Source organism: Arachis ipaensis, chromosome B6, assembly GCF_059453495.1.
Source record: "Arachis ipaensis isolate K30076 ecotype BB chromosome B6, ASM5945349v1, whole genome shotgun sequence".
Classification (NCBI taxonomy): Eukaryota; Viridiplantae; Streptophyta; class Magnoliopsida; order Fabales; family Fabaceae; genus Arachis; species Arachis ipaensis.
Genome location: NC_142441.1, coordinates 46,157 through 70,722, shown reverse-complemented (window position 1 = coordinate 70,722; position 24,566 = coordinate 46,157). Strand labels below are relative to the sequence as shown.

General features: G+C 36.1%; 3 protein-coding genes across 8 annotated transcripts; 2 read left to right on the top strand and 1 right to left on the bottom strand.

Moving 5' to 3' along the window:
• Window positions 1–2,706: 2,706 nt before the first annotated feature.
• Window positions 2,707–4,875, top strand: LOC107645347 (NAD(P)-binding Rossmann-fold superfamily protein). The gene is made up of 4 exons (XM_016349355.3): window positions 2,707–3,098; window positions 3,214–3,837; window positions 3,926–4,122; window positions 4,232–4,875. Exons 1-4 carry the CDS (start codon window positions 2,909–2,911, stop codon window positions 4,664–4,666), a joined length of 1,446 nt encoding a protein of 481 aa, XP_016204841.1. The 5' UTR covers window positions 2,707–2,908; the 3' UTR covers window positions 4,667–4,875.
• Window positions 4,876–5,579: 704 nt separating this feature from the next.
• LOC107646238 (glutamate--cysteine ligase, chloroplastic) lies at window positions 5,580–11,503 on the top strand. 6 transcript variants are annotated; one of them, XM_088489476.1, is made up of 16 exons: window positions 5,580–5,750; window positions 6,642–6,874; window positions 7,339–7,489; window positions 7,665–7,772; window positions 8,083–8,175; window positions 8,820–8,903; window positions 9,036–9,104; window positions 9,173–9,243; window positions 9,347–9,415; window positions 9,600–9,693; window positions 9,871–9,960; window positions 10,043–10,123; window positions 10,555–10,647; window positions 10,770–10,850; window positions 10,950–11,019; window positions 11,179–11,503. In XM_088489476.1, exons 2-16 carry the CDS (start codon window positions 6,660–6,662, stop codon window positions 11,265–11,267), a joined length of 1,458 nt encoding a protein of 485 aa, XP_088345602.1. In that variant the 5' UTR covers window positions 5,580–5,750; window positions 6,642–6,659; the 3' UTR covers window positions 11,268–11,503. The 6 variants fall into 6 exon arrangements, with proteins under 6 accessions (XP_088345602.1, XP_088345603.1, XP_088345601.1 ...); XM_088489480.1 differs by having other exon boundaries at window positions 5,589–5,750; window positions 7,621–7,772; XM_088489477.1 differs by having other exon boundaries at window positions 7,344–7,489; window positions 10,770–11,019.
• Window positions 11,504–15,584: 4,081 nt separating this feature from the next.
• LOC107645349 (cell division control protein 2 homolog D) lies at window positions 15,585–17,661 on the bottom strand. The gene is made up of 8 exons (XM_016349357.3): window positions 17,316–17,661; window positions 17,086–17,227; window positions 16,926–16,987; window positions 16,710–16,821; window positions 16,523–16,616; window positions 16,360–16,429; window positions 16,127–16,265; window positions 15,585–16,050 (listed from the first exon to the last, which is right to left on the bottom strand). Exons 1-8 carry the CDS (start codon window positions 17,567–17,569, stop codon window positions 15,958–15,960), a joined length of 966 nt encoding a protein of 321 aa, XP_016204843.3. The 5' UTR covers window positions 17,570–17,661; the 3' UTR covers window positions 15,585–15,957.
• Between the last annotated feature and the right edge of the window lie 6,905 nt (window positions 17,662–24,566).

The following is a 24,566-nucleotide window of genomic DNA, read 5'->3' as shown; positions in this document are numbered from 1 at the left end:
ATAAATATTAATAATATTATTGTAAAAAATAATAAATATTTGATGTAAAGTTACTTTTATGATAAGTGGACTATAAATAAAAATTGTAATGAGCTTTTCAATGGCAATGGTCTAAAATAGTTAACGATTGGGAGACTAAAGTAATTAATTAGAAAATAATTTACATATTAAAAAAAATTAAAAAAATATTTATACAATAATAGAGATTCAAATATAATTAGTTATCTTTATATAAAATTAATAACTAAAAATTTTTAGATAAATAGATAAATTTGACTAAATTATTATTAAATAATTTTTAAATACTAATTTTATACAAAGATAAATCCACGGGAAATTTTCACTTTATGCAATAGCTAATATAAAACATTTGGCTGATTTATTTATACATGTAGGCTGAAAGAAGTTTTTTTTTTTTAATAAGTATTTTTTTTTTGAATTGTTATACTTTTATAAAAATGCAGAAGTAAAAAATAAACGTTTTTATACTTTATTAAAGAGGTAAGGAGTAGGGACTGAGTAGATAGAAGCAGAAGTAGAAATCGATGAAAAGAGGAAAAAATACAATTAAGATTACAAATTTATTTTTATATATTTTAAAAAAGATAAATATATCTATTTGTAAAACATAAAATCTTAACCACTATAAAATTATATTATTTTTAAAATGAAATACTTTGCATTAAAATATTACTAAAAAATAACATAGTCTATTAAATATCTATATAATTATTTTGTTTTATACCGATAAGTAAATATACAGCTATACATTTTAACTCTTTAAAAATACCGAATTATATAAAAATATATATTTAAGTCTTAACTCCTGGCTATGACCTACTATGATAAATTTAGATAAAAATATCTATTTATTTAAACAACAAAATTATTTTTTAGTCTAACAAAATATTCTTTTATAAACATATATAAATACATAATCATTATTTTTAGAAAAATAAATGAATACGTTATCAGTATATTTAAATTAAATAAAAAATAATTTTGAATTTTTTATACAAATTTTCCATACAGTTAATTTTGGGACAGTGAAGGGTGATGAGAATAAGAAATGAGAATTGGGCAATAGGAGAGACCGAGAGAGCATGTCCCAATAAATTTTAGAATAATTTATCAAAAATGCATTTGAATAATTTTGTCATTCACAAAAATATATTTAAATTTTATTATCTATAAAAATATTTTTAAATAATTTAAAAATATTATGAAAATATTAAAAAAATATTATTTTTTTTGTAAATAAAAAAAAAATTTTGTGTTTGACAAATTATTTATACATTTAATTTAAAGTTTTATAAAAATATTTATATAACTGTTTAAAAAGTTCACACAAAAAAGAATAAAAATTTGATCTTTATATTTTTATTTTATTTTTAAAAGTATTATTAATTATTAATAAAAAAATTAAAAATATATATACATAACAAAAAATTACTAAATTTTAAGAATAAAAATATTTCATTTTTTTAATTATGTTTGTATAAAATTACATTAAAATTTAATTTCTAAAATATTTTTTAAGAATATATTTTAATGTTAGGTATTTTATTGCTTTTTAATATTATATGAGAATATTTTTATTGATAACAAAATTTAAGTATATTTTTATTAATAAAATTATTGGATGTATTGTTAATGGTTCACTTTAAATTTTAAAATGTTTGAAATGTTTTAAATAATTTTAGAATATTCTAGTTAAAAGATACTGAAAAATCCTAAAATACCTTAAAAGGTTTTAGAAAATTTTAAAATGTTTAAAATTATTTAAAAAATATGTAGGTTAAATAAATAAATATTTATAATAAATATTTTAGATATTCGATTTAAATTACTGATTAGATTAAATTTTAAAATTTTAATCGTCCAATACAAAAATAAATGCTATAAATAAGAATGAGAATTGAAACTTGAGTGTGTTAATCAATAGAAAAAGTATAGAAAGTCAATAGAATATTTATATAATGTGTATAATGAAGATTTAGGGATGTCCGAGAGATATAATCAATTAGTGTTATTTTTTTCTATCAACTAAAACTTTTGAGATGAGTGGTTAACAAGATGACATGATATCAAAACTTTAAATTCAAAAAGTCAAATCTTTTGGATAAATAATTTCATAATATGAAATATTTTATGAATAATGTTTATTTTGTAACTCATAGCTAGGGGTAGAAAAAGGCCAGGCGGCCTGCCAGGGGCCTGCAGCCTGGCCTGTGTTTGGCCTGGCCTGTTATAAAATAGGCACAGGCTCAGGCTATTATAAAGGCCTTATTATGTTAATAGGCCAGACCCAGGCTCACTAATTAGCCTGCCCTGGCCTGTCAGGCCTGTTTGAACCATTTAATACATAACTATATATATAAATAATTTTTTTATTATTAATAAAATAATAAGATATTTTAAATTTATTATATTTAATTATAAATAATTTTGTATATTTTAAATACTTTAAAGTTTAAAAATTTTTATAAATATTAAATATGATATTTTATATATAAATATGTTTATTAAAAAATATTTTTTTAAAATAATATTTTTATTTTTGTAAAAAAAAAAAATTAGCAGACCTTTTAACAGGCTTTAGGCCAGGCCAGACTAAATAACAGACCAGACTTAGTACTTTGAAAAAAGCCTATAACAGACTGCAGGCCAGCCCTGTTAAGAGCAAAGCCTGGCCTGGCCTGGCCTGTTTCCACCTCTACTCATAGCTTTGTACAAATATTACATCTGCTCCTCCCCGAATTCTAGTCAATATAATCTCGAGTAACGAAAGTGTTTCTTTCGCCCGTTCTTTTCTGTTGTGTTCTGACTTGGTCTTAGCGTTAGTGTGTGTTTAAGGTGGTGACGAGCAGATAAGAATAAGATCGATCAGAATCAGGTCAGATCGAGAATGCACTTGAGCGAGAACGAAGGGATAGAGGGGAAGGTCTTCGTGGTGACCGGTGGGCTCGGATTCGTAGGGGCAGCTCTTTGCTTGGAGCTGATCCGAAGAGGTGCCGCGGAGGTGCGAGCCTTTGACCTCCGCCACTCATCTCCATTTACCCATGCTCTCGAGAAAAAGGGAGTGCGCTGCATCCAAGGTTACTATAATCTTATTTTCTTTTTGCATGCAATTTGGTTTCATTTCATTTCACCTTACAAAGCTGATTGTGAGTCTGTGGGTCTCTGCTAACAATAAAAGTATTAAATTAAAAGGGGATGTTGGGCGCAAAGAAGAGGTGGAAAGAGCCCTGCAGGGGGCGGAGTGTGTGTTCCACCTGGCGGCCTTCGGAATGTCGGGCAAAGAGATGCTCCAGATAGGGCGCGTGGATGAGGTCAACATAAGCGGGACCTGCCACGTGCTCGACGCGTGCCTCGACCTCGGCATCACAAGGCTCGTCTATTGCAGCACTTACAATGTAGTCTTCGGTGGTCAACCCATCGTCAACGGAGATGAGACTCTGCCGTATTTCCCAATTGATCAGCATCTCGTCGATTCATACGGCCGCAGCAAATCCATCGCCGAACAGCTCGTTCTCAAGAATAACGCCCGTCCACTCAAGAATAACTCCGGGAAGCGTCTTTACACCTGCGCTGTTCGTCCTGCTGCAATCTATGGACCCGGCGAAGACAGGCACCTTCCTAGGATCATATCCATGGCCAAGTTGGGTCTCCTTCTCTTCCGGATTGGCCACCACACTGTCAAATCAGATTGGGTTTATGTGGACAACCTTGTTCTTGCTCTCATCTTGGCAAGTATGGGGCTTTTGGATGACATCCCTGGGGAGGGAAAGGGAAAGCTCCCCAACGCGGCTGGCCAAGCATATTTCATATCTGACGGTACCTACTCATTTTCATATTTCTGACTTGCAGCCTTGAGAAAACGGCCTCGGCCTCGGCCTCAGCTGGTTTTCTTTGTTATTTTCAGGTTCTCCTGTCAATACTTTTGAATTCATCGAACCTCTCGTCAGGAGTTTGGACTACCAGTTCCCAATGAAGTGGTTGGCTGTCGATCGTGCTCTTGTTATTGGGAGGATTTGCTGGGCTGTTTATACAATATTATATCCATGGCTCAATCGGTGGTGGCTTCCTCAGCCATTCATCCTTCCCCCTGAAGTACACAAGGTCAGTCCTTTCGAGTTCATAATATTCTACTCCTACCTGAGGAGATTTACTTGGGCCACTATCAATATCATCATGTATTCCCAATTTATTCATATTCGTTCTTTCACAGGTTGGGGTCACCCATTATTTCTCTTATCTCAAAGCCAGAGAGGAGATCGGTTATGTCCCCATGGTGTCCTCTCGAGAGGGGATGGCTTCTACCATGGCATACTGGCAAGAGAGGAAAAGGACCACATTGGACGGGCCTACCATATACGTGTGGCTGTTTGCAGTCATTGGAATGATCTCTCTCGCCTCTGCTGCTTTCTTACCTGACATTGGAATTGTGGTCTTTCTTAGAGCTATATCGCTTTTTGTCTTTCGATCAATGTGGATGATAAGACTAATTTTCTTTTTAGCTACAGCTTTACATATCCTTGAAGCCATTTATGCTTGGCACCTCGCTAAAAGGGTCGATCCTTCTAATGCAAGAGGCTGGTTTTGGCAAACTTTTGCTCTTGGATTCTTTTCATTGCGTTTCCTCTTGAAAAGAGCAAGGAAGTAAAATGCACTCTCAAGCTTTTAGCAGATGACTGGATCATGCCGGGAATGACTCCTCTTCCCTGAAGATTTCTGCACAATAATTTGGAAAATGCGCACTATATTTTTGCTTTAAGATGTTCTTTTATCTTTTGGAAAAGACTTATCTAGAGGAGAATGTTACGATGTACTCATTCTTAGATCAATAAGATGGCCCAGTGTATTCCCTCATAAGTAATAACTTTTACAACGCGAGTTCATAGAGACGTCCGTCCAGCATAACTTTGTCCCATTTTTTTTTCTTTTTCGGTTATTGGTATTCAAAGGTTATCCCTGTCAAAATTTAACTCCTATCATATATGATACCCATATCAATTAAGTATCATCTGCTGATTTTATGATGCTTGAGCTTGAGTTGCCCCTTTCTAGAATACTACTGCACGTGCTAGAGTACCATTGGGATACGTATATATCTTTTTTGTCTAATAAGTTTGGATTGGGATGAAAGATGGATACAAGGCTAGTTTGTTTCTTTCATATTATCACTTGCTGCAGCCCGAGAAAGGTTATAATTCCATACGATCGCCTTGTTTTCGGCATTATAATTGAGTGGAAAGGGGAAAGTGGAAACAAATGATTGGGCCATTCTCATTCTATCAGCATAGTGCAGTAAATGACCAAGGTTCATCCGTCAATGTGTCGTGATTCAGACTTCATCACCGATAACCGACGTCAAGAGATTCCTCTGTATCCCAAAACTGAGGGTGCAAGACACTTGTAAAGCTCGAGTAACAACTCTATAGATAACAGCAGATGAGACAACAAACTGACGTGTCGTTACCAGGACACGTGGAGCACAATCAAGACTATACCATGCTTTTGTATTTGTATTTTGACTATTTTCTATATTCTATTTCTATTTCTACTAATATATCTGTATATTTGATTCGATGCTTGATTAGAACCTGGGAACCACGAAAAAATCGTAACATCCATCGGACCACGGAAAATTCGTTACATCCTTGCTTACGCTCTTTCTTCTTTCTTCCTTCTATCTATCTATCAACTAAAGTTGATTGGACAACAATAACCATTAAATTTCGTTTGTGGTAACTTGCTTTCATTGATTTGCAGTCTGCTTAAGACATTTGTTTCGTATTTGTAGTAATGCATGGATGCTAGCTTTGCTAATATTACCAATCAAGCTTGGCTTTGTTTTTCTTCTATTTATATGTTCCAGGTGCTCATTTGGTCATTTTCCAAGTTTCAAGGGTTTTAGTGTTATTGACTCTATTGTCAAACCAACCTAAGTAAAAGATTGATTTCAAGCAGATATTTGTTTCGTATCTGGACTAATGCATGCTAGCTTTGCTAGTATTACCAAGCAAGCTTGGCTTTATTTTTCTTCTATTTATATGTTCCAGACTTCCAGATGCTCATTTGGTCATTTTCCAAGATTGATCTATTGTCAAACAAACCTAAGTAAAAGATTGATTTCTTTTCTTGGGAGGAAAAAGATGAAAGAGAAAACCTATGATACTGTGTGCTTTTGGTAAAAAGTGGAACTACGGTTTGGGACAGCAACTTAAATGTTTGACAAAATCTTACTCTTAGATTCTAGATGAATCCAAATGGCAGATAGTAAAAGTTCGCTTTTTCATTAGACCAAACTATGATTTGGCAATCATAAGCTGAAGACATGCATCGTTCATTGTGATTTGCTCATTGACAAGACTTGACATTATAGTGTCAAAACTTGGCTGCAGTCAGTAAGAAATAATCGTTGTATGGGACTGGTAGCTCGTGATAGTAATTGCAAATTATTCAAACTAGGAAGATGCCTTTCGAATTGGACTTATACAGCGACTTGACTATAAAAATATTATACGCACCACTTTTATAGCACTTTATTTATATTTATCTCTTTTATTTCTTTTACTTTTAATATTAAAATTTCACGATTAAGTGAAGTAAAGTGCAGTGTGTGCATGTTGTTTCAGTTGAGTCGGGTGGAGATAATGGGAATCCTTCATCTGAAGTGGGCATCATCAGGGTCGTCCATGGTTGTTTTTCACAAAGAGAGAGCGTCTGCATCTTGCAGACGAGTAAGGCATGGAGTCATCGTTGCTACGGGACCTGCCACAGAGGCTCCTCTTAAGGTCAACCAGCCATTGACAAAATATGATCTTATTAACTACTTTGCTTCTGGTTGCAAGCCTAAAGACGAGTGGAGGTCACCTAACTTCTTTTCCTCTTTTAGTTTACGCCATTTCTCACCACCCCACATTATTTCTTTGAGCAAACACTGCCTTATTATCATGCGTCCATACTTCATTTAATACATTCAAAAAATCATGTAATGTAGTATCCCCCTGAAGACAAACCAAATCAATAAGAGTAAATGGGAAAAGGTCCATGGTGTTTCTTGTCATGCTGATTTCAAGACTGGATTTGTTCATCGACTGTATATTGCTTATTGTTTTATTCTCTTGTCCTGATGTTCTTTACTTCTTTTCCATCTGAGCTGAGCTGCCGTATCTAATTGCCACTCAATAAAAAAAAAACATTAACTAACACATTAGTATACCCATTTAACGGTCTTAGCGTGTTTCAAGGATTTTCCCGCTCGTTCAGAATATATTCCATTTCCATTTGCCAGATGTAATTCACCTAGCTTTTATTGTATTTTTCTTGCAGAATAGGTACAGAGCATGAGAAATTTGGTTTTGAGTTTGAAACCCTGCGTCCAATTAAATACAAACAAATAGCAGCTTTACTCAATGGCATTGCTGCGAGGTTTGAATGGGAAAAATTAATGGAAGGTGACAATATCATAGGCCTCAAAAAGGCAAGCCCTTCCTCCTTCATAATTTTATTTATTTATAAAATTAATAATGCCTTTATAGGTAGAGTTCCTACTTGAATGCTTATCTTTTTGCCATTCTTGTTTAAAATCTGTTTCTTGATATCCATATGAAGTGAAGGGAATGCATGAGATTGATAAATAGAACATTCTGCCCCAGGGCAATCGAAGCATATCATTAGAGCCCGGTGGTCAATTTGAGCTTAGTGGTACTCCCTTTAAAACATTGCATCAGACTTGTGATGAGCTTAATTCACACCTCTATCAGGTCAGTACGAGAAGACTGCCTTTGGTTTGCGGTTTTGTTTTCATTTCCCCTGGTTCCTGTTTTTAATATTTTGTGAATGACAAAAAAAAAAAAAGAAGAGCAGAAAACACTAATAAAAACAGAAAAAATGAAAATGCAAACCAACCGTATCTTAAATTCTCTGGCATGGCATGAATCCACAAGGCAGTTTGATTATGTAGAGTGCAGCATCATCTTCATTTTTCCAGACCATCAGATTTAGAACATAATTGTATTTGATAAACTCCTCAGGTGAGTTTGAGATGGATCCATTTTGTCTTTTGTTTCATAGGCGAAAACTGTTGGAGAGGAAATGGGAATTGGATTTTTGGGATTAGGTTTCCAGCCTAAATGGAAACCGCAAGACATACCTAGAGTGCCTAAGGTAATATTTTTTTTTACCTATAGTCAAACATTGGAATCAAGAAGTGCAATTGAATCCAATTTGATCATCTAAAGTGAGGAAGTTGGTAAAGTGGTAAAGTGAAGGGTTAATCACCAATTCACCATTGATTGTGCAACTTTGATGAAATGTGTGCCTCACTATCTTAACTTAAAGAATGATTAACTTCTCATTTTTTCACTTTTCCAACTTCCTTGCTTTAGATAATCTTGATCCAATTGAATCTATTTGCAGAGGTTGCCAGAATTTGGACCACTATCCCTTTATGTTAATTTCAAACTCTCGTACATGATTGGGTGGTGAGACTACAAAGATTTTCTTTGTATTGCTACGTAGTATTTTCCTCGCGTTGTCTCAATGTGTTGCGCCACTCTTTCTGTTAGTTTGACTTTCTTGTCAATCTTGTTTACTTCTTGATATTTCCTTGCTAATATAATTGGTCGTGCGGAAAGCTGATTATTTTTGGACTCTAGATGTTTGCTAGCATGATGTAGCATTACGATAAACCAATACATTTCTTGGCTGCACTAGGAAACTTTCTTAGCGTTACGATAAACTAACATGATGTAGCATGATGTCTAATTTCTCCTATTTCAGCATTTCACTTGCACATTGACTTCTCCCAGGTACGGTATAACATTATGCAAAATTACTTCAACAATAATGGCTTACCTCAAGTTGAGGCATTGTTAATGACCTGCTCTGTTCAGGTGAGAGAAATTTTTAATATTTTATACTTCAATATTTTATACCTCAACCACTTAGCTGTGACCAAGGAATTGTCTGTGTGAGCTTGGCATAGGCGATGTATATTATATATTCCCTTCTAACTATGAGTTTAGGTTAACCTGGACTACAGTTCTGAAGCAGACATGATCAAGAAAATGCGTACTGGGCTTACGTTGCAGCCGGTGAGAATTCATTCTAGTATTGTTGAAAGTTCAAGATTCCTACAGTATCTAACAACTATTTTAACCAGCTAGCAGCAGCTATGTTTGCAAATTCGCCTTTCAGTGGAGGCATCCCAAGTGGTTACCTCAGCATAAGGAGGTCTATAAAATTGTCTGAATTATTAGTCACCTTAGCACCCAAACATTTGTGTTCAATTATTTTCTCACCTTTTTTTTTTTTTTTCTGGTGGCGGTGCAAACAGCTATAAGGTGAATCAAGTTGACAAACGTCGCACAGGCATGCTGCCCTTTGTTTTTGATGATACTTTTGGGTAGGTTTACTGTTTTTTTTTTTTTTTTGAAGTATTCAGGTAGAGAATTATGTTTGTGATCACAGCGTTGCTAAACAGGATACTTTATTAGGATAAATCATTCAGTAAAATTTTAGAGTATTGATAATTGAACAATCGGAATAGTCTATAACGAATCTTGATTAATTTTTCGTTCTTCTGATAGGTTTGAGCAGTATGTTGATTATGCTCTAGATGTACCGATGATGTTTGTCTATCGGGAAAATAAGTACATTGACTGCGGTGGCATGTCATTCCGGGTTATCTCTTCTATTCTTATCTCTCAGAATCAGATATATCTAGCTTACGCTTGCAAGTTCCAGCCATGCTATTCTTTAGTTCAACATTGTTTTAATTTTATGCATGTGTTGAAGTGATAGGAAGTTTGTGATTTGTACAGCATAGTAGCTGTACTTAGCTGATGGAATCTTGTGCAGGACTTCATGGCAGGTAAACTCCCTGCCATCCCAGGTCAGGTGCCAACACTAAGTGACTGGGAAAATCATCTGACGACCATATTTCCCGAGGTTGAGGCCAAGTATAACATCAAAGAAATTTGTATATCTACCTGCTGTTTACTAAGTTGGCCGAGTATTCAATTTTGTGTAGGTCAGGCTCAAGAGGTACATGGAAATGAGGGGTGCTGATGGGGGAACTTCAGACATGCTGTGTGCTCTGCCAGCATTTTGGGTAATTGATCTAGAAGGCTAATTTTTTTTGTTATGGAAGTAGAAGTGGTGATATACCTTAACATTGTAATTTTTGGTGTTTTTCAAAACTGTGGAAGTACACAAATCGGACGATCCGACTTGTGTACCTCTCGGACGGTCCGACTTGTGTACCTCTCGGACGGTCTGATTTGTGTACCTCAAGAAATCGGACGGTCCGATTTCTGCTTTTCTAGTTAAACGATTCCACATTTGAGTATAACACCCCAGCAATCCACATTTTAAAAAAACACCACTACCACTCCAATATTAAAAATAAAAAATTCTATTCGCCTGCATGTTTTTCCTTCACATTGTGAACTTAAAAGTAAAAGTATATGCTTTACTTTTATTAATAGTCTGCAGGCAAGAATAAGCAATCCCATATCATTGTTGTCATCTTTCCTATGTCAGGTAGGTCTGCTATATGACGAGGTTTCCCTACATAATGCTCTAGATATGATTGTTCATTGGACCCCCGAGGAGAGACAGAATTTAAGGAACATGGTAATGACTAGTGAATCAAAGCCAAACATTTATGCGGGAAGAATTAAATTCCAGTGAATATAGTGTGGTCGTTGGTCTAGGCCCTCTTCTGTGGACTAAAATTGTGTGATTTGTACGTCTAGGTTCCTATGACTGGTTTAAGGACTCCATTTCAAGGTAGATTACTGCGGCATGTGGCTGAAGATGTGTTGCAGTGGGCGAAGGTGTCTTTGATGCTGATAAATGATAGCCAATTGTTTTGCCGATTTCATTATCTTGGGTGTCTAGAACTACGTCAGACTTCTATTTATATTGTTTTGCAGGATGGCTTGGACAGGAGAGGCCTAAACGAATCCAGTTTTTTGGATCCATTAAAAGACGTCGTTGGAACAGGTATATAAGCTGATAGCTTTAACGTTATTCGTTCATCCTGCTTTGAGCACTAGAATGTCATTAAGGTGAAAACAACATTGTTCAGTTGTAAGTAATTTAACCTTGGAAAAATGTGGTGCTGTTCTTAACTTTATGACCATCTTCACACTAACATCGCAGGTTTGACGCCAGCTGATAGGCTTCTGGATATGTTTCATAACACGTGGGAAAACAGCGTAGATCCTGTCTTCAGAGAGCGCTGCTACTAAGCTGAGTATAACCCTTGCAATCCTCATAGAGAGGAGAAACAACAGTTGTACTAGGTTTGACTAATGACTATATATAGTTCCTCCTTTTAATCAACCACACTATAATATGATTTTGGAAGGCCCACTAATCAGGTTTTACTTGTAATAATAGTCTCCACTAGACAATTTGTTTAACGTGTGATTGACACCTCATAACCTCATTTGATCATATCAATGCATAAACATTAGTTATTAAATTATTTATTTTTATAGAATACATATTAAAAATAAATTAATTTTTATAATTAAATATATATTAATAATAATTTATATATTTATACATAGTACATAATAATTAATTTTTATATACACATAATATTTTTATAATTAATGACCAATGCAATTTTTCTAAAAGAAGAAATACTGCATTAAAAAACAATTATAAAATAACATTTCAAATTAGAATAGTTGTTACTTGCTATTTATTTTATATATGTTGTTTATTTTAATTTTTGAGATGAGAATTTGTTTTTATTTTATTTTATGAGAAATTATTTTTATATCATCTATTTATATTTTCCTTTTTTTTTAAAAAAAAAATCCAATGGATAAGAAATTTCACGGGTAAGAAGTTTTATTCTATATAAGACTGATTTCTTATGTTTAAAAAAAATAAATGTCTCTTTTAGTTATGATAAGAGTTAAGTATCGTACGCACAAAAAATACTTGCATACTAAACTCTCTTATTTATATTTTTTCCTAGTATAAACAAATTAGGTGTACAAAACAATTCTATTGATTCTTAATAACAACATAAAATGAAAATTGGTAGAATTAGTTGATTCTAAATAATATTTAACCAAATAATAATAATAATAATAATAAAATGTTTTGGACCATGGGTGGCAACACTACTTGAATTCGTGGGTACTCATTTCACCTTTTATCTGCTCGAGATGGGTAATTATTCGCCTCTACACTGGGGCGGGATTTTAACGGGGTGAGTTATTGGGCGAGGCAGAGCAGAGTCAGCTTTAGGTTAAACCCGCCTATATATATGTAATGATGATTATATAAATCTTAAAATTTAATTTTATTTGTTAGATTTTAATAATTATAAGAGCCGGTAGGGACGAGTTAGGTTTTAACTTTTTACTACCTACGGATAGAAGCAGAATGGATTCGATGCGGGTTATTGTAGGATAGGACAGGGTCAAGAAGGACAAAAATCTGTCCTTACCCGCCTCATTACCATCCCTAACCGTGACTCCCAGTCTTTTGTCATGATCAATTAAACTGGTCCAACGCTAAAATCCCATAGATAGTACGTCCTCTAAATCTAAGAAGGATAAGATTTGGTCTGGTATTCTCTTTTTGCAATTAACTTTCTTATAATTTTAGTAGGAAGAAAATTTTTAAAACTTTTAAAATTAGAAAATCTTTTATAGATTTTCGTAACCACTACAAAAAGAGAGTACGGGGCTCCCCTAAAGGTATGTACACAACCCAAATTTCACCTCACCTCTTTGAATATTTTTAGACTTGGACGTTGAAATGTCATTGCAGGTACCACTCTCGTCATCTTCTATTCAGCATTGCATGTTAGAGTTGCCAGTCCTATTCTCCCACTCACCTCACTCAGGTCAGCAAATGAACATTGATGCCGTATGTGGGGACTGATACTTTAAAGTAGGATAGAGAACAAATCCCTCCTCTCTCCGAATGAAGTCGAAAGAGGGAAAGCCATGTTCCACAGTCGAACCCCAGGGTTGCCAACGATTTGCAGATTCCCAATGTCATGCATATCGAGAGAAGCCCCAACAATAGCAAAAAGGAAAAAGAAGAAGAGAGCTTAACCACGCACGGGATCTCCAAGTGCTTGCAGATTAAATCAAATCATCGGAGTGCTTCCCAACTATTGGGATAGAGTTGTGACAGGGTACTGAGCATCGGCTCAACATAGCATGCACGTAGTTGGAGAAGGGAAATCGCACCCTTAGAACTGTGAATATGGGTTTATACACCCACATCCAGTCGATGATGTGAGGGCCCCCAAGTTGAGATAACAAACTCGCTCCTGGTGGGATAGACCATAGCGATCTTCCACTCGGAGATGGCCCGGTTTTCCGGAGCTCTTGAAGATCAGCTTTCCTGATGTGTCAAGGAGTGCTTAGGACATTCACAGTATAGCATTGGTACCAGACCAAAGACCTCGCGATCAGGAAACACTAAATCCCAGGGATGCAGTTTTGGCCTACATCTTGTCATACCTACAACAAGGGGTACCACCACCATTAGTATTACTCTCGCAACAGTAAAAGCTAACGCTAGAAGTGGGCTAACAATACTAGAAGTTGAAATCATACATACAAACATAGTGCCACTCTCTTCCCCCCTACATCTCCTACTAATCTAACAACATTAGGCACAACAAAATCTAGGAAGCATGCCAACAAAACTAAAAGCAAAGAAAAATGCAAAAATAAAATAAGAAATGGAAAAGAAAGCGTACTAGAAATAAAATGTAGCAATAACAAATATAGGTGACGACAAAAACCACTACTAAATGGCAAAGCAAGTGGAGGATCAGAGAGGCAAGCGAAGGGACGAAAATGAGAGAGGAAGTTGCAAAAAGAACGAAAGAGAAGAGCAAAAATAACCGTTCAAAAATCAAAAGAAATTAGGTGGGGACGAAAAGAGACTTTTTCTATTGGAATTTAAAACCCGCTTATTTCCTCGACAGTTACAATGCCTCGGACAATGCAAACGTCAGGTCAGTTCAGAATCTAAACACCCGATGACGGTATAGATTCGAGAATGATAGCAATCAATACAAAAAGAGTGAATACCCCATCCGGTCCCTGACAATTATCTCGAAAGGACAACGAGGCCCCCAAGAAAAAAAAAATATTCAATCCAACCCCTAATAATTTTTTTTGGGACTGATTAGCCCCTGTGCCAAAAAAAATAACATTAATTTTCTTTTGGCACATGGGCCTCGTTGTCCTTTCGAAGTAATTGTCAGGGGCCGGGTTGGAGTTTTTTTTTGTTAGGGGCTGGGTTCGGATTTTTTTTTGTCAGGGACCTCATTGTCTTTCGAAGTAATTGTCAGTGGCTGATTTGAATTTTTCTCATACAAAAATATGAGACCTCGCAAACTAGTTATCCCGTGTTTGGGGGCACTGTTCTGGATCATGACTCGGGGCCTTTTGCCATGATTTACTAAACCGGTCCAACGCTAAGGTCCAACAGTGGGAAGCCTTTCAGACCTGAGAAGGGCAAGATTTGAGAAGGGCAAGATTTGGTCTGGTATCTTTTTTATTATGGAGTAAAGTATTGTTTTTGTCCCCCAACGTTTGGGGTAAGTCCCAAAGTTATCCCTAACGTTTCAATCGTTCTATTTAAGTCCCTAACGTTTCAAAATTGACTCAATGTTGTTCTTATGTTAAGGATCCGTTAACAGAATTGACAGCGGGACAAAATTAAGACAATTTTGAAACGTTGGGTGACTTAAATAGAACGAAAACATTGGGGATAAAAACGATACATAGAAATAAATTTTAATTTTATCCTTCAAAATATCAATTTTATTGTATATAATATTCAATTATTTTTTAATCACATCTAAATAAATTACACTTAATCACATTATTTTCATTCTAAATAATATTTTTTATATTTTTATATTATAACCTTAAGTATAAAATTATAAAAAAATAAATTTATGTAATCAGGACTATTTGAAGGGATCCCCCACAAGTTCTCAGGACCACTAGCACGAGACTCCTCTAAAGGTATTATTATTCACCTCACTTCTTTGAACACTATTTGATTTAAGCATCAAATTGTCATTGCAAATACTATTCGTTCAACATTCGACATCAAAGTCGCCGGTCCTATTCTCTCACTCACTTCCTTCAAACTAACAAATAATATGATATCATTATCTTTTCGTAATTGAAAAATACTTAAAAAAAATCAGACCTATACAAAAGTTGAATCACTGTATAAATCATCACTTAAAAAAAGTTAAAAAGTTATTTTTATTCTAGTTATAATTTATTATGAATAGCTATACAAAAGCCGTTTTTTTCTTTGATTTTGGAGAAGATAAATAAATAGAGAAAACAAATATAACAAATTAAGCCACCAAAATATGATAACAAACTAAGAAGAAAACCTATGCGACCCTGTAACTGTAAGTACATGTATGCGCATTAATAATTTTGAGTGTTCAACAACGGATATGCTGCTTTTGATTTATTTATTTAATAGGCAAATAGATTATTATGTCTGTGATTATTAGCGTAGCTCTAACGAACGCATCCCACACAGTATTAATGATTAAACACAGGCTATATTTTTGTTAGTCAAAAAGCCAACAACGATAATCATAAAGTATGTCCAAATTTAATCCTTGAAAAGTTAAAATTACAAACATTCATAATTCTCGAATTTGAAATAAAAAAAGGCCAAATCATCCTAAAACAGAATATTGTAGTCACAAAAAAAAAAAAAAAAAAACAGAATATTATATGCGCTCGAGGGAAGCAAAGCAAATCGGTAACGATGAATTCCCACATCCAAAGAGTTGCGTTTGTTCATCGAATATAACAACAGAGCAAAAGCTATCACCCGAAACTTTTTTTATCATGCGCTCGAGGGAAGCAAAGTACTCCCTACATCCAAAAGAGTCGATGACGTTATTTCCTAGAGATTGGTCTTATCCAGGTCATGGAAGTAAGGGTGTTCCATAGCTTTCTTTGCAGAAATCCGCTTGGAAGGCTCGTATTGCAGCATTTGCTGAAAATGCCCAGAGAAATTATGAACAATAAAGTCATGTCAACAATAGAATTGATCAAGGCAAGGTATTTCTTACAGATAGTAGATCGACTCCTTGATCATCCAAGGTTGGAACAGCCATGTACAGCTCTTGAGGGTTCCACTGAGGGTACTCATGCCAGTTCATTAGTTTACTAACGCCTGGCCACACCTCTTCATTAGGGGTACCCAATAGCCTGGAGAAAGAACACCAAGTTACCCACTTATTGATATACAAAGTGCATATTGAATCAACGAAGCATATGAGATATTCTTGCTTAAATGAATCACCTGAATATGTGGAGGAGTTGTTGCAGTTCCGAATCACCAGGGAAAAGGGCTTGCTTAGCGACAAGTTCAGCTACATCGATGGAGATGAGATAAAACATGAATTTAGATGTACTAGCCAACATGAACAAGGCAATAAACTTGGTTGAAGAAACAAGGTCCTTACCAAATATGCAGCCAACGGACCACATATCCACCGCCATTGAGTAATGGGTAGCACCAAGAAGGACTTCGGGAGCTCTATACCACAAGGTTAGTATCTGAAAATAGAGAAATGACACGGAAGTAATGCCAATGCTAGAAAGGAGAGAAAAAAGAACGCGAATTAACACAAAATCTATCTATGGTCTAACCTCGTGGGTGTATTTCTTAATTGGCACAGTAAAAGCTCGAGCGAGTCCAAGATCAGCTATTTTGAGCATCATTGTTGATCGGTCCATCAAGAGATTGTGAGGCTTCAAGTCCCTTGATAAAAATAAAGATCCAATTTTGAGGAGATAAGTAAAGTGCGTGAGTAACTATGAAACTATGACTACATGTGATGTGAGAGAAAGCCATGGAATGAATACCTGTGCAAGATTCCATGTCCGTGGCAGAAAGCAACGCCCTTACAGAGTTGGTACATCAAGCTCTAGAACAAAGAAATGCAAAGCAGAGTGTCAATTTAAACAAACCCTAAGAACAAGGAACCTTTCCTAATCTTGATTTGAAAATCGGAGAGAGAATTACTTTGACGGTTTTGGGTGGGATGAATTGACTACTCTGACGGAAAGAGCGAATGAATTTCTTGAGATCGGTGTCCATGTACTCGAATACCAGGTAGAGCACGGTCTTGCCTTCCTTGTTCTGACCTTGTTTGACATCCATTAACCTGTGTGATACAGGGGGAAGGGAAATGGGATGAAATTTAAAACCCTAATCTAATCTTGTTCAAATCGAAAGGAATGTGAACGGTATACCTGACTACATGGGGATCGCGGGAGAGCATGCGTAGGATGGAGACCTCGCGGAGAGTGGTGGGAGGGACGCCCTCTTCGTCCTCGTGGAGACGAGTCTTCTTGAGGGCGACGATCTTGCCGGTGGCCTTGTCCCTCGCTCTGTACACCTTCCCGTACGTCCCTTCTCCAACCTTCTCCAGTTTCTCGAACGCCTCCTTCGCCGACAACACTACTGTTGCCGCTCCTACGCGTCCTGCTCCTGTCAATTTCTCCATACCTCTCTCTCTCTCTCTCTCTCTCTCTCTCTCGTCGCTCGGGGAATGGTGATGGTGATTGTATTCAAATCTCAATCCAGTTAGTTAATATTAATATATAGCCCGTGCAACCTTCAATTTCAATTTCAAATGAGATTGTTATTGATTGAGTCGTTGCCCAACGGATACTTTTCTTTTAAAATTCAAACTCCGCTCCTCTTTCCTGATCTCCCTAGTCAGTAGTCAACTATTGAAGCAATTAGACAGTTATGCAACATAATTTGCCAAAGCAAAAATACAATACTTTAAAAAAAAATTATTTTAATATTTAGTTTCTATAATTTTTTTATAGTAATCTCAATCTTCTTTTAAATTTAGATTGTTTTAAGAATTTTGACAATTTTTAAATTTTAATATAAATGAAAATTAGAGACGGATCCAAGAATTTAGTAAAAGAGAGAGAGAAAAAATTAAAATATTGTATAATAAAATAATATATATTGTATTTAGTAATATATACAATCATGATTAATATTTTTTAATAAATACTTGTTATATAAAAATATTATTTTAGTTCTTATAACCTTTTTTTTATTATTTTGGATTCAATAAAATATAAAAGTTAACTATTTTTTTAAGAGGAAGTATAGGGAGCCAATGGAATATCTGTACAGTGTGTACAATGGAGGTTTATGGATGTCCGATTCAGTATTAGAGGTATAACCATTAGTGTTACATTTTCCTATCAGTTTAAACTTTTGGGATGAGTGGTTTCATGACATGGTATTAGAGCTCATCCTTGGTGAATCCCAAAATCAACTTAAACTTTTAGGATGAGTGGTTTCATGACATGAGATGTTTATTATCCCTGGTACCCGAATGGTTATTCCGGATAGTATGGTGATGTTCATTTTTTAACTCATAATCCATTGTACACATTATACAAATATTCCATTGGCTCCCTAACAGAATTTTTTTTTAATTAATTTATATTTTTCTGTGAGCGAGTCCAAAAACCTTTTGGATAAAGCGGAATTCAACCCATATTGGTTAATATATAATAATTGTATATACTTAAAATTATTTTTATTTTACATTTATGCTACATATACAAGTCTTTTTGACTTACAAGTTTTACAAGTTGGGCCAAACCCAACAAAAGTTACGCTCACCCACAAAAATGTGTTAACACGTGCATCACGTTTCCAAAGCGCTCTTTCACCATTATGAATAACTCTTCTTCTTCCTCGATAAAAACCACAACTGTCATTTTTTTTTTCGCGTTTCTTCTCCTCTTCCTCTTTTTCCTTCGTCTTCTCCTTTTTTCTTTGTGTTTTTCCTCATTTTTCTTCGCGTGTTTCATCTTCATCGTCGTGTTTCTCCTCCTTCTTCTTTTGATTTTGTAACATTTAGAATCTTCCACCCGTACCTGAACAAGTTTGTAGTAATGTTCATCGATGATATTCTGATTTACTCAAGGACAGAGAAAGAGCACGAGGAACACCTGAGAATGGTATTACAAATTCTGAAGGAAAAGAAACCGTATGCCAAACTCTCTAAGTGTGAGTTTTGGGCGAAAGAAGTTAAGTTTCTAGGACATGTAGTATCAAATGGAGGTATAGGAGTAGATCCTGCTAAGATAGAAGTAGTTTTAGAATGGGAGCAACCTAAGACAGTCACCGAGATTCGAAGTTTCCTCGGACTAGCTGGATATTGCCAGAGGTTCATTAAAGGATTTTCACAATTGGCTTTACCACTAACTCAACTCACTAGAAAGGAAGTACCTTTTGTTTGGACGAATGAGTGTGAAGAAAGCTTCAAGACGCTCAAGGAAAGGTTGACGACAGCACCGTTGTTAATTCTGCCAGATCCCGAAGGACCATTTAAGGTTTTCTGCGATGCTTCACTTAAAGGCTTAGGGTGTGTACTGATGCAAAATAGGAACATGGTAGCCTATGCATCAAGGCAGCTCAGACCTCACGAGCAGAACTATCCAACTCACGACCTAGAGTTGGCAGCTATAGTATTTGCTCTCAAAATCTAGAGGCATCACTTGTATGGAGTAAAGTTCAAGATTTTCTCTGACTACAAGAGCTTGAAGTACATTTTTTACCAAAAGGAACTCAACATGAGGCAAAGGAGATGGATGAAATTCTTAAAGGACTACGACTTTAAACTAAATTATCATCCCGGAAAGGCAAATGTGGTCGCGGACGCCCTTAGCAGGAAGAATGCAAGTCTCTCCTGGATGAAAATTAAGGATGGATAATTAAGGACGGCCTTTGAAGGACTCAACTTGGGAATAAAAGAGACTTCACGGGGAACGTGTTTGTCACAGATGCAGTTAACTCATGACTTTAAGATGGCAATCCGACGAGAGAAAGCTCAAGAATCAGAGATGACCAGGCTTTTGTCATGTGTCGACAAGGACCAACAGAGAGAAGTAAGACGGGATGCAGAAGGACTATGGCGATTCAAGGGTAAAATATGTGTGCCAGAATCCAATAATCTGCGATAGGAAATATTAAGGGAGGCACATCATGGAAGATTTTCGATCCACCCAGGTATCACTAAGATGTACCAGGATTTAAGCCAGATGTTCTGGTGGCCTGGAACGAAGAAAGATATAGCTACCTTTGTTTCGAAGTGTCTCACGTGTCAAAAGGGTAAGTTTGAGCACCAGAAGCTGTCAGGAACTCTTCAGCCTCTAGAAGTGCCACAGTGAAAATGGGAGACGATTACCATGGACTTTGTTTCAAGACTGCCAAGAACCACATCCGAAAATGACGCCATCTGGGTAATTGTGGATAGACTGACCAAGTTTGCTCACTTTTTACCAATCCGAATGGACTATTCAATGGAAAGGCTTGCACAACTTTATATTCGGGAAATAGTCAGGTTACACGGGGTACCATCCAGTATTGTGTCAGATAGAGACCCGAGATTCACTTCACGATTTTGGGGAGTTTTTCAGAAAGCATTCGGAACGCGTCTGCACAAGAGTACAGTTTATCATCCTCAAATGGATGGCCAGTCAGAAAGGACTATTCAAACACTGAAAGATATGTTACGAGCATGTGCACTAGACCAGAAGGAAAGTTGGGAAAGTTACCTGCCGCTTGTAGAATTTTCCTACAACAACAGTTTCCATGCAAGTATCGGGATGGCACCATACGAAGCACTCTACGGTTGCAAATGCCAATCACCACTATACTGGTATGAAGGGAAAGAATCCAGTATGCTGGGACCAGAGTTAGTTCAGGAGACAACATATCAAATTAAGAGAATTTGCGAGAAAATTCTGACGGCTCAGAGCCGACAGAAGAGCTATGCCGACAGGAGAAGGAAAGCTTTAGAGTTTAGTGAGGGTGATCATATTTTTCTTAAAGTAACACCAACCACCGGAGTGGGTCGTAGTCTTAAGACCAAGAAACTAAGCCCTAGGTTCATAGGTCCTTTTCAGATTCTAAAAAGAGTGGGATCAGTAGCCAACCAAATAGCTCTTCCCCCTTATCTATCCAAACTTCATGATGTATTCCACATTTTCCAGCTTAGAGAATATAATCCTAATGAAAGTCATGTCCTAAAACCTGAAACAGTACAGTTACGGGATAACTTGATGTTTCGAGTACCACCCGTACAAATAGTCGACCGGAGTATCAAACAGCTGAGAGGCAAGGAGGTTCCTTTAGTAAAAGTTGCTTGGGGACGAGATGGCATGGAAGAACACACCTGGGAGTTAGAGAGCACAGTGACGGATTACCCACAGTTATTCTCAGGTGACTAAATTTTGAGAGCAAAATTTTCTTTAAGGAGGGCAGAATGTAAGAACCAGGTTTTTAGTAAATAGACTTTTCTGGTTGAAAAAAAACGAAAATTAGAAAGAAAAAGAGAGTTACGAGGTCAAACTTGGCTTTATGAGGGTAATTAATCCCTCTAAGTCAAATTTGACTAACATATATTAAATACTATCTTACCATTGGCTTAGTTACCACACCAAAAACGCTTTTAGTGACGATTGTGCGTGTACCGAAAAAAATTCTAGTAACCGAAAACCTCAGAATCAGTGGTAAAAATAATTTCTACTCAAGTAAATGTGTTTCTAGATTTATGTTAGCTATCTCTTCATGATTTACTTCTTTAAGAGTAGTTATTAGCCACTAATTCTTTTACTGCCGGTAAAAGTTATCCGAAACAAATTTCTGCCTAGTATTCTGCAAATGACTCCTAGAGGCCCCGAATCCTTTTGCTTGCTACCCTAGTAACTCGGCCCCACTCTCTTAGCCTCTGGGCCGAGATTATCTCAACCCCTCATCCCTCTCTGCTGTGTTTTCAACCACAAGTAATTAACCGCAGTTAACTGCAGATAAACATGTCATTATGACGCTGACTGTGTTTCCTCAAAATCACGTCCCTTCTCTCTTGCTATCAGCCCATTTCTCTCTAATTTTTCTAGCCTTCTTTTACCACATTTAATTATATTAGACTTCAGATTTTTTAAATAAGAAAATTACCAAGCAAAAATTTAATAACATTTTACCATAAAGAGAGAGATAAGAACCGTAAGTGAGAGAGCAGGAACAGAAAAAATTCTGCACATACTACCTGCATTCAGCCCCTTCTATCACCATTAATTCACTATTCTTTAAGTATTTTTCAAGGATTCAAATCATACAAGCACAAACTCTTGTCCGTTTTTGCCAATCTTCGCGTTTATACCAAATTTGGCTAGGTAAACTCTTGTTCTTTCTCCTTTAAAAAAAAGAAACAGTAACCATAATGAATCTTTACTCTCCTCTATGTATAGAGAACTCCTCTTGAAGCACCCATGGAGCACGCCTAAGAAGTTAAGGAGTTTCGAGCTCACAGTGGTTGAATTTCGACGTCTTGCGACACTTTAGGCCCAAAAATGAAACTCACCACCACCAGCTGTGTTCTGCCCTTATATACTTGTTTTCTAGTGTGAGAAAGGTTTACCAACTAAATTACATAAGAGGTAAGGGTTAGGATTAGTTAGAGTATGATTGTGCTTGTTTTCGGTGCTTATATGAGCCACTTTATGGTGAATTTGTGCTTGTTTTAAATTTTTGAAAATTTTATGAGTTACCACTGTTTTGGCTTGATAAATATGTGTAAAATACTATTATATTACCTCTGGATTTTGTGTGAAAATAGCCGGAAACATAGAAGCACTTGGGGTTTAACTTTCAAGCTTTAAACGTCACAAAAAGTGAAGAAAAACATAAAAGCTGCGCCTCTGAAATTTTAGTCACTAAAAGCACAAAAACTATGATAGAAAAGCATTAAAAAGTAGTTATAAAAATATTTTTAATCCTATGGAACAAAGGAAGAAAGGTAAAAATGGTGTTATGGTCATTTTTGGGTAAAAAGAGAGTTAAAAATGTAATTTAAATAAAAAATAAGTAAAATTCTGAATTTAGTGTCATCAGGGATAAAATAGTCATTATATAAATTATTTGAGTCGAAATTATAATGATAAAAAAGTTTCGGGCCTAAATAAAAGTTTTAGTAAAAGTTAGAAGTAAAACGGTAAAAAGCGGTAATTAGAATAAGTAAATAAATTAATAAAGGGTAAATTTGGTTTTAGGTCCTTTATAGTGAAAATTAGTATTTAATAAAAATATTAGAAATAATTTTAATCATAGGCAACTATTAAGATTAATCCGGTAAAATTTTGATGCTAAATAAGGTTAAACAGTAAAAGTAGAGCACTTAGGGGCATATTAGTAATTTCAGGCATAAAGTCAAATTAAAAATGAATAATTAACTTAATCAAGGGAAAAAGGTATATTATAAAAAATATGAAAATACAATGGTAAAATAGTAACATTAGGGGTGAAAGCATCATTAAAAACCTAATGAAAACGGTAAAAAGAAAAGTTAAATAAAAGGGCAAAATGGTAAAATGTGACAAGGTTGAGATATTTTTAGAAAGATCCAAGCACAAGTTTTTTATAAAAGAAGGGAGGATATGTCCCTTAGAAAGAAATTCTGCTGAGATGTGCCGCGAAAGAAGAAACTGTAAACCCCAAAGTGCTGAGAAGTACTTGGCAGAGCAGACTTCCATCCCGCCTGGCCAGAGACTATATGAACGTGGGGACGCCCGCCATATGGACTGCTACTCACTGGGAGCACCTTATATTTTTGGGTCATTCTTTATTAGCGCCGCGATTGTATTACGGGCACCGTGCGCGACTGACCCAGTGGAGTAGCCATATCCGGACTTGGGCCGGGTAACGTCGGGCTGCGGGTAGCCAATCGACGCATGAGCTCATGACCTCCGTAGGACTAGACATGCATCATTCTTGGTTGCTGCATTTCCTTGCTTGTGTCTGCTTATTTGTATATGTGACTGTTATACTGTTTTATACTTGTGATTATATCTGTTTGTATGATTGATTACTGTTGTAACCTTATAAACGATTAGACTTAGGCTGCGGATCCCTTTAGGTTTTTCGTATAAGACCCTACTGGGAACCTTAGGTTCTCACCCCTTTTTTCTATGTTCGCAGATGGGGACTGGCGTGATCTTCTTTGAGTACCCAGCGTTCGGCAGATAGGTGGACCCTGCGATGAGGAGCGCGGTGTTTTGGGGTAGTCCGCGTACACGCACCTCTACTCAGCCAGGAGTTTGACCCTGACATGCCTTATGATACACTCTTATCCGAGCTTCACCCCGGCAGAGGCTAGTATCATTTTCCGCCTTACCCTCTGAATATGGCAGAGCCAATACTGGAGTCTCCGATTATTGACATACCTGAGTATCCACCATGGTTCAACCCCGAAGAGGATCAAGTAGTTCCTGACATACCTATGCCCGACGCTCCACCACCATCCCCTATAGCTGAGCTAGGATTCGACGGGCCAGGGGTTCCTGAAAGCTCTGGTTCTGCACCTTCAACCGAGTTTAGCTCAGAGGCGTGGATTGATCAGATGATAGCGGATCTGTACTCTAGCTCTTTTGGGACCGGGGAAGAGGACTCCACAAAGGATGCAA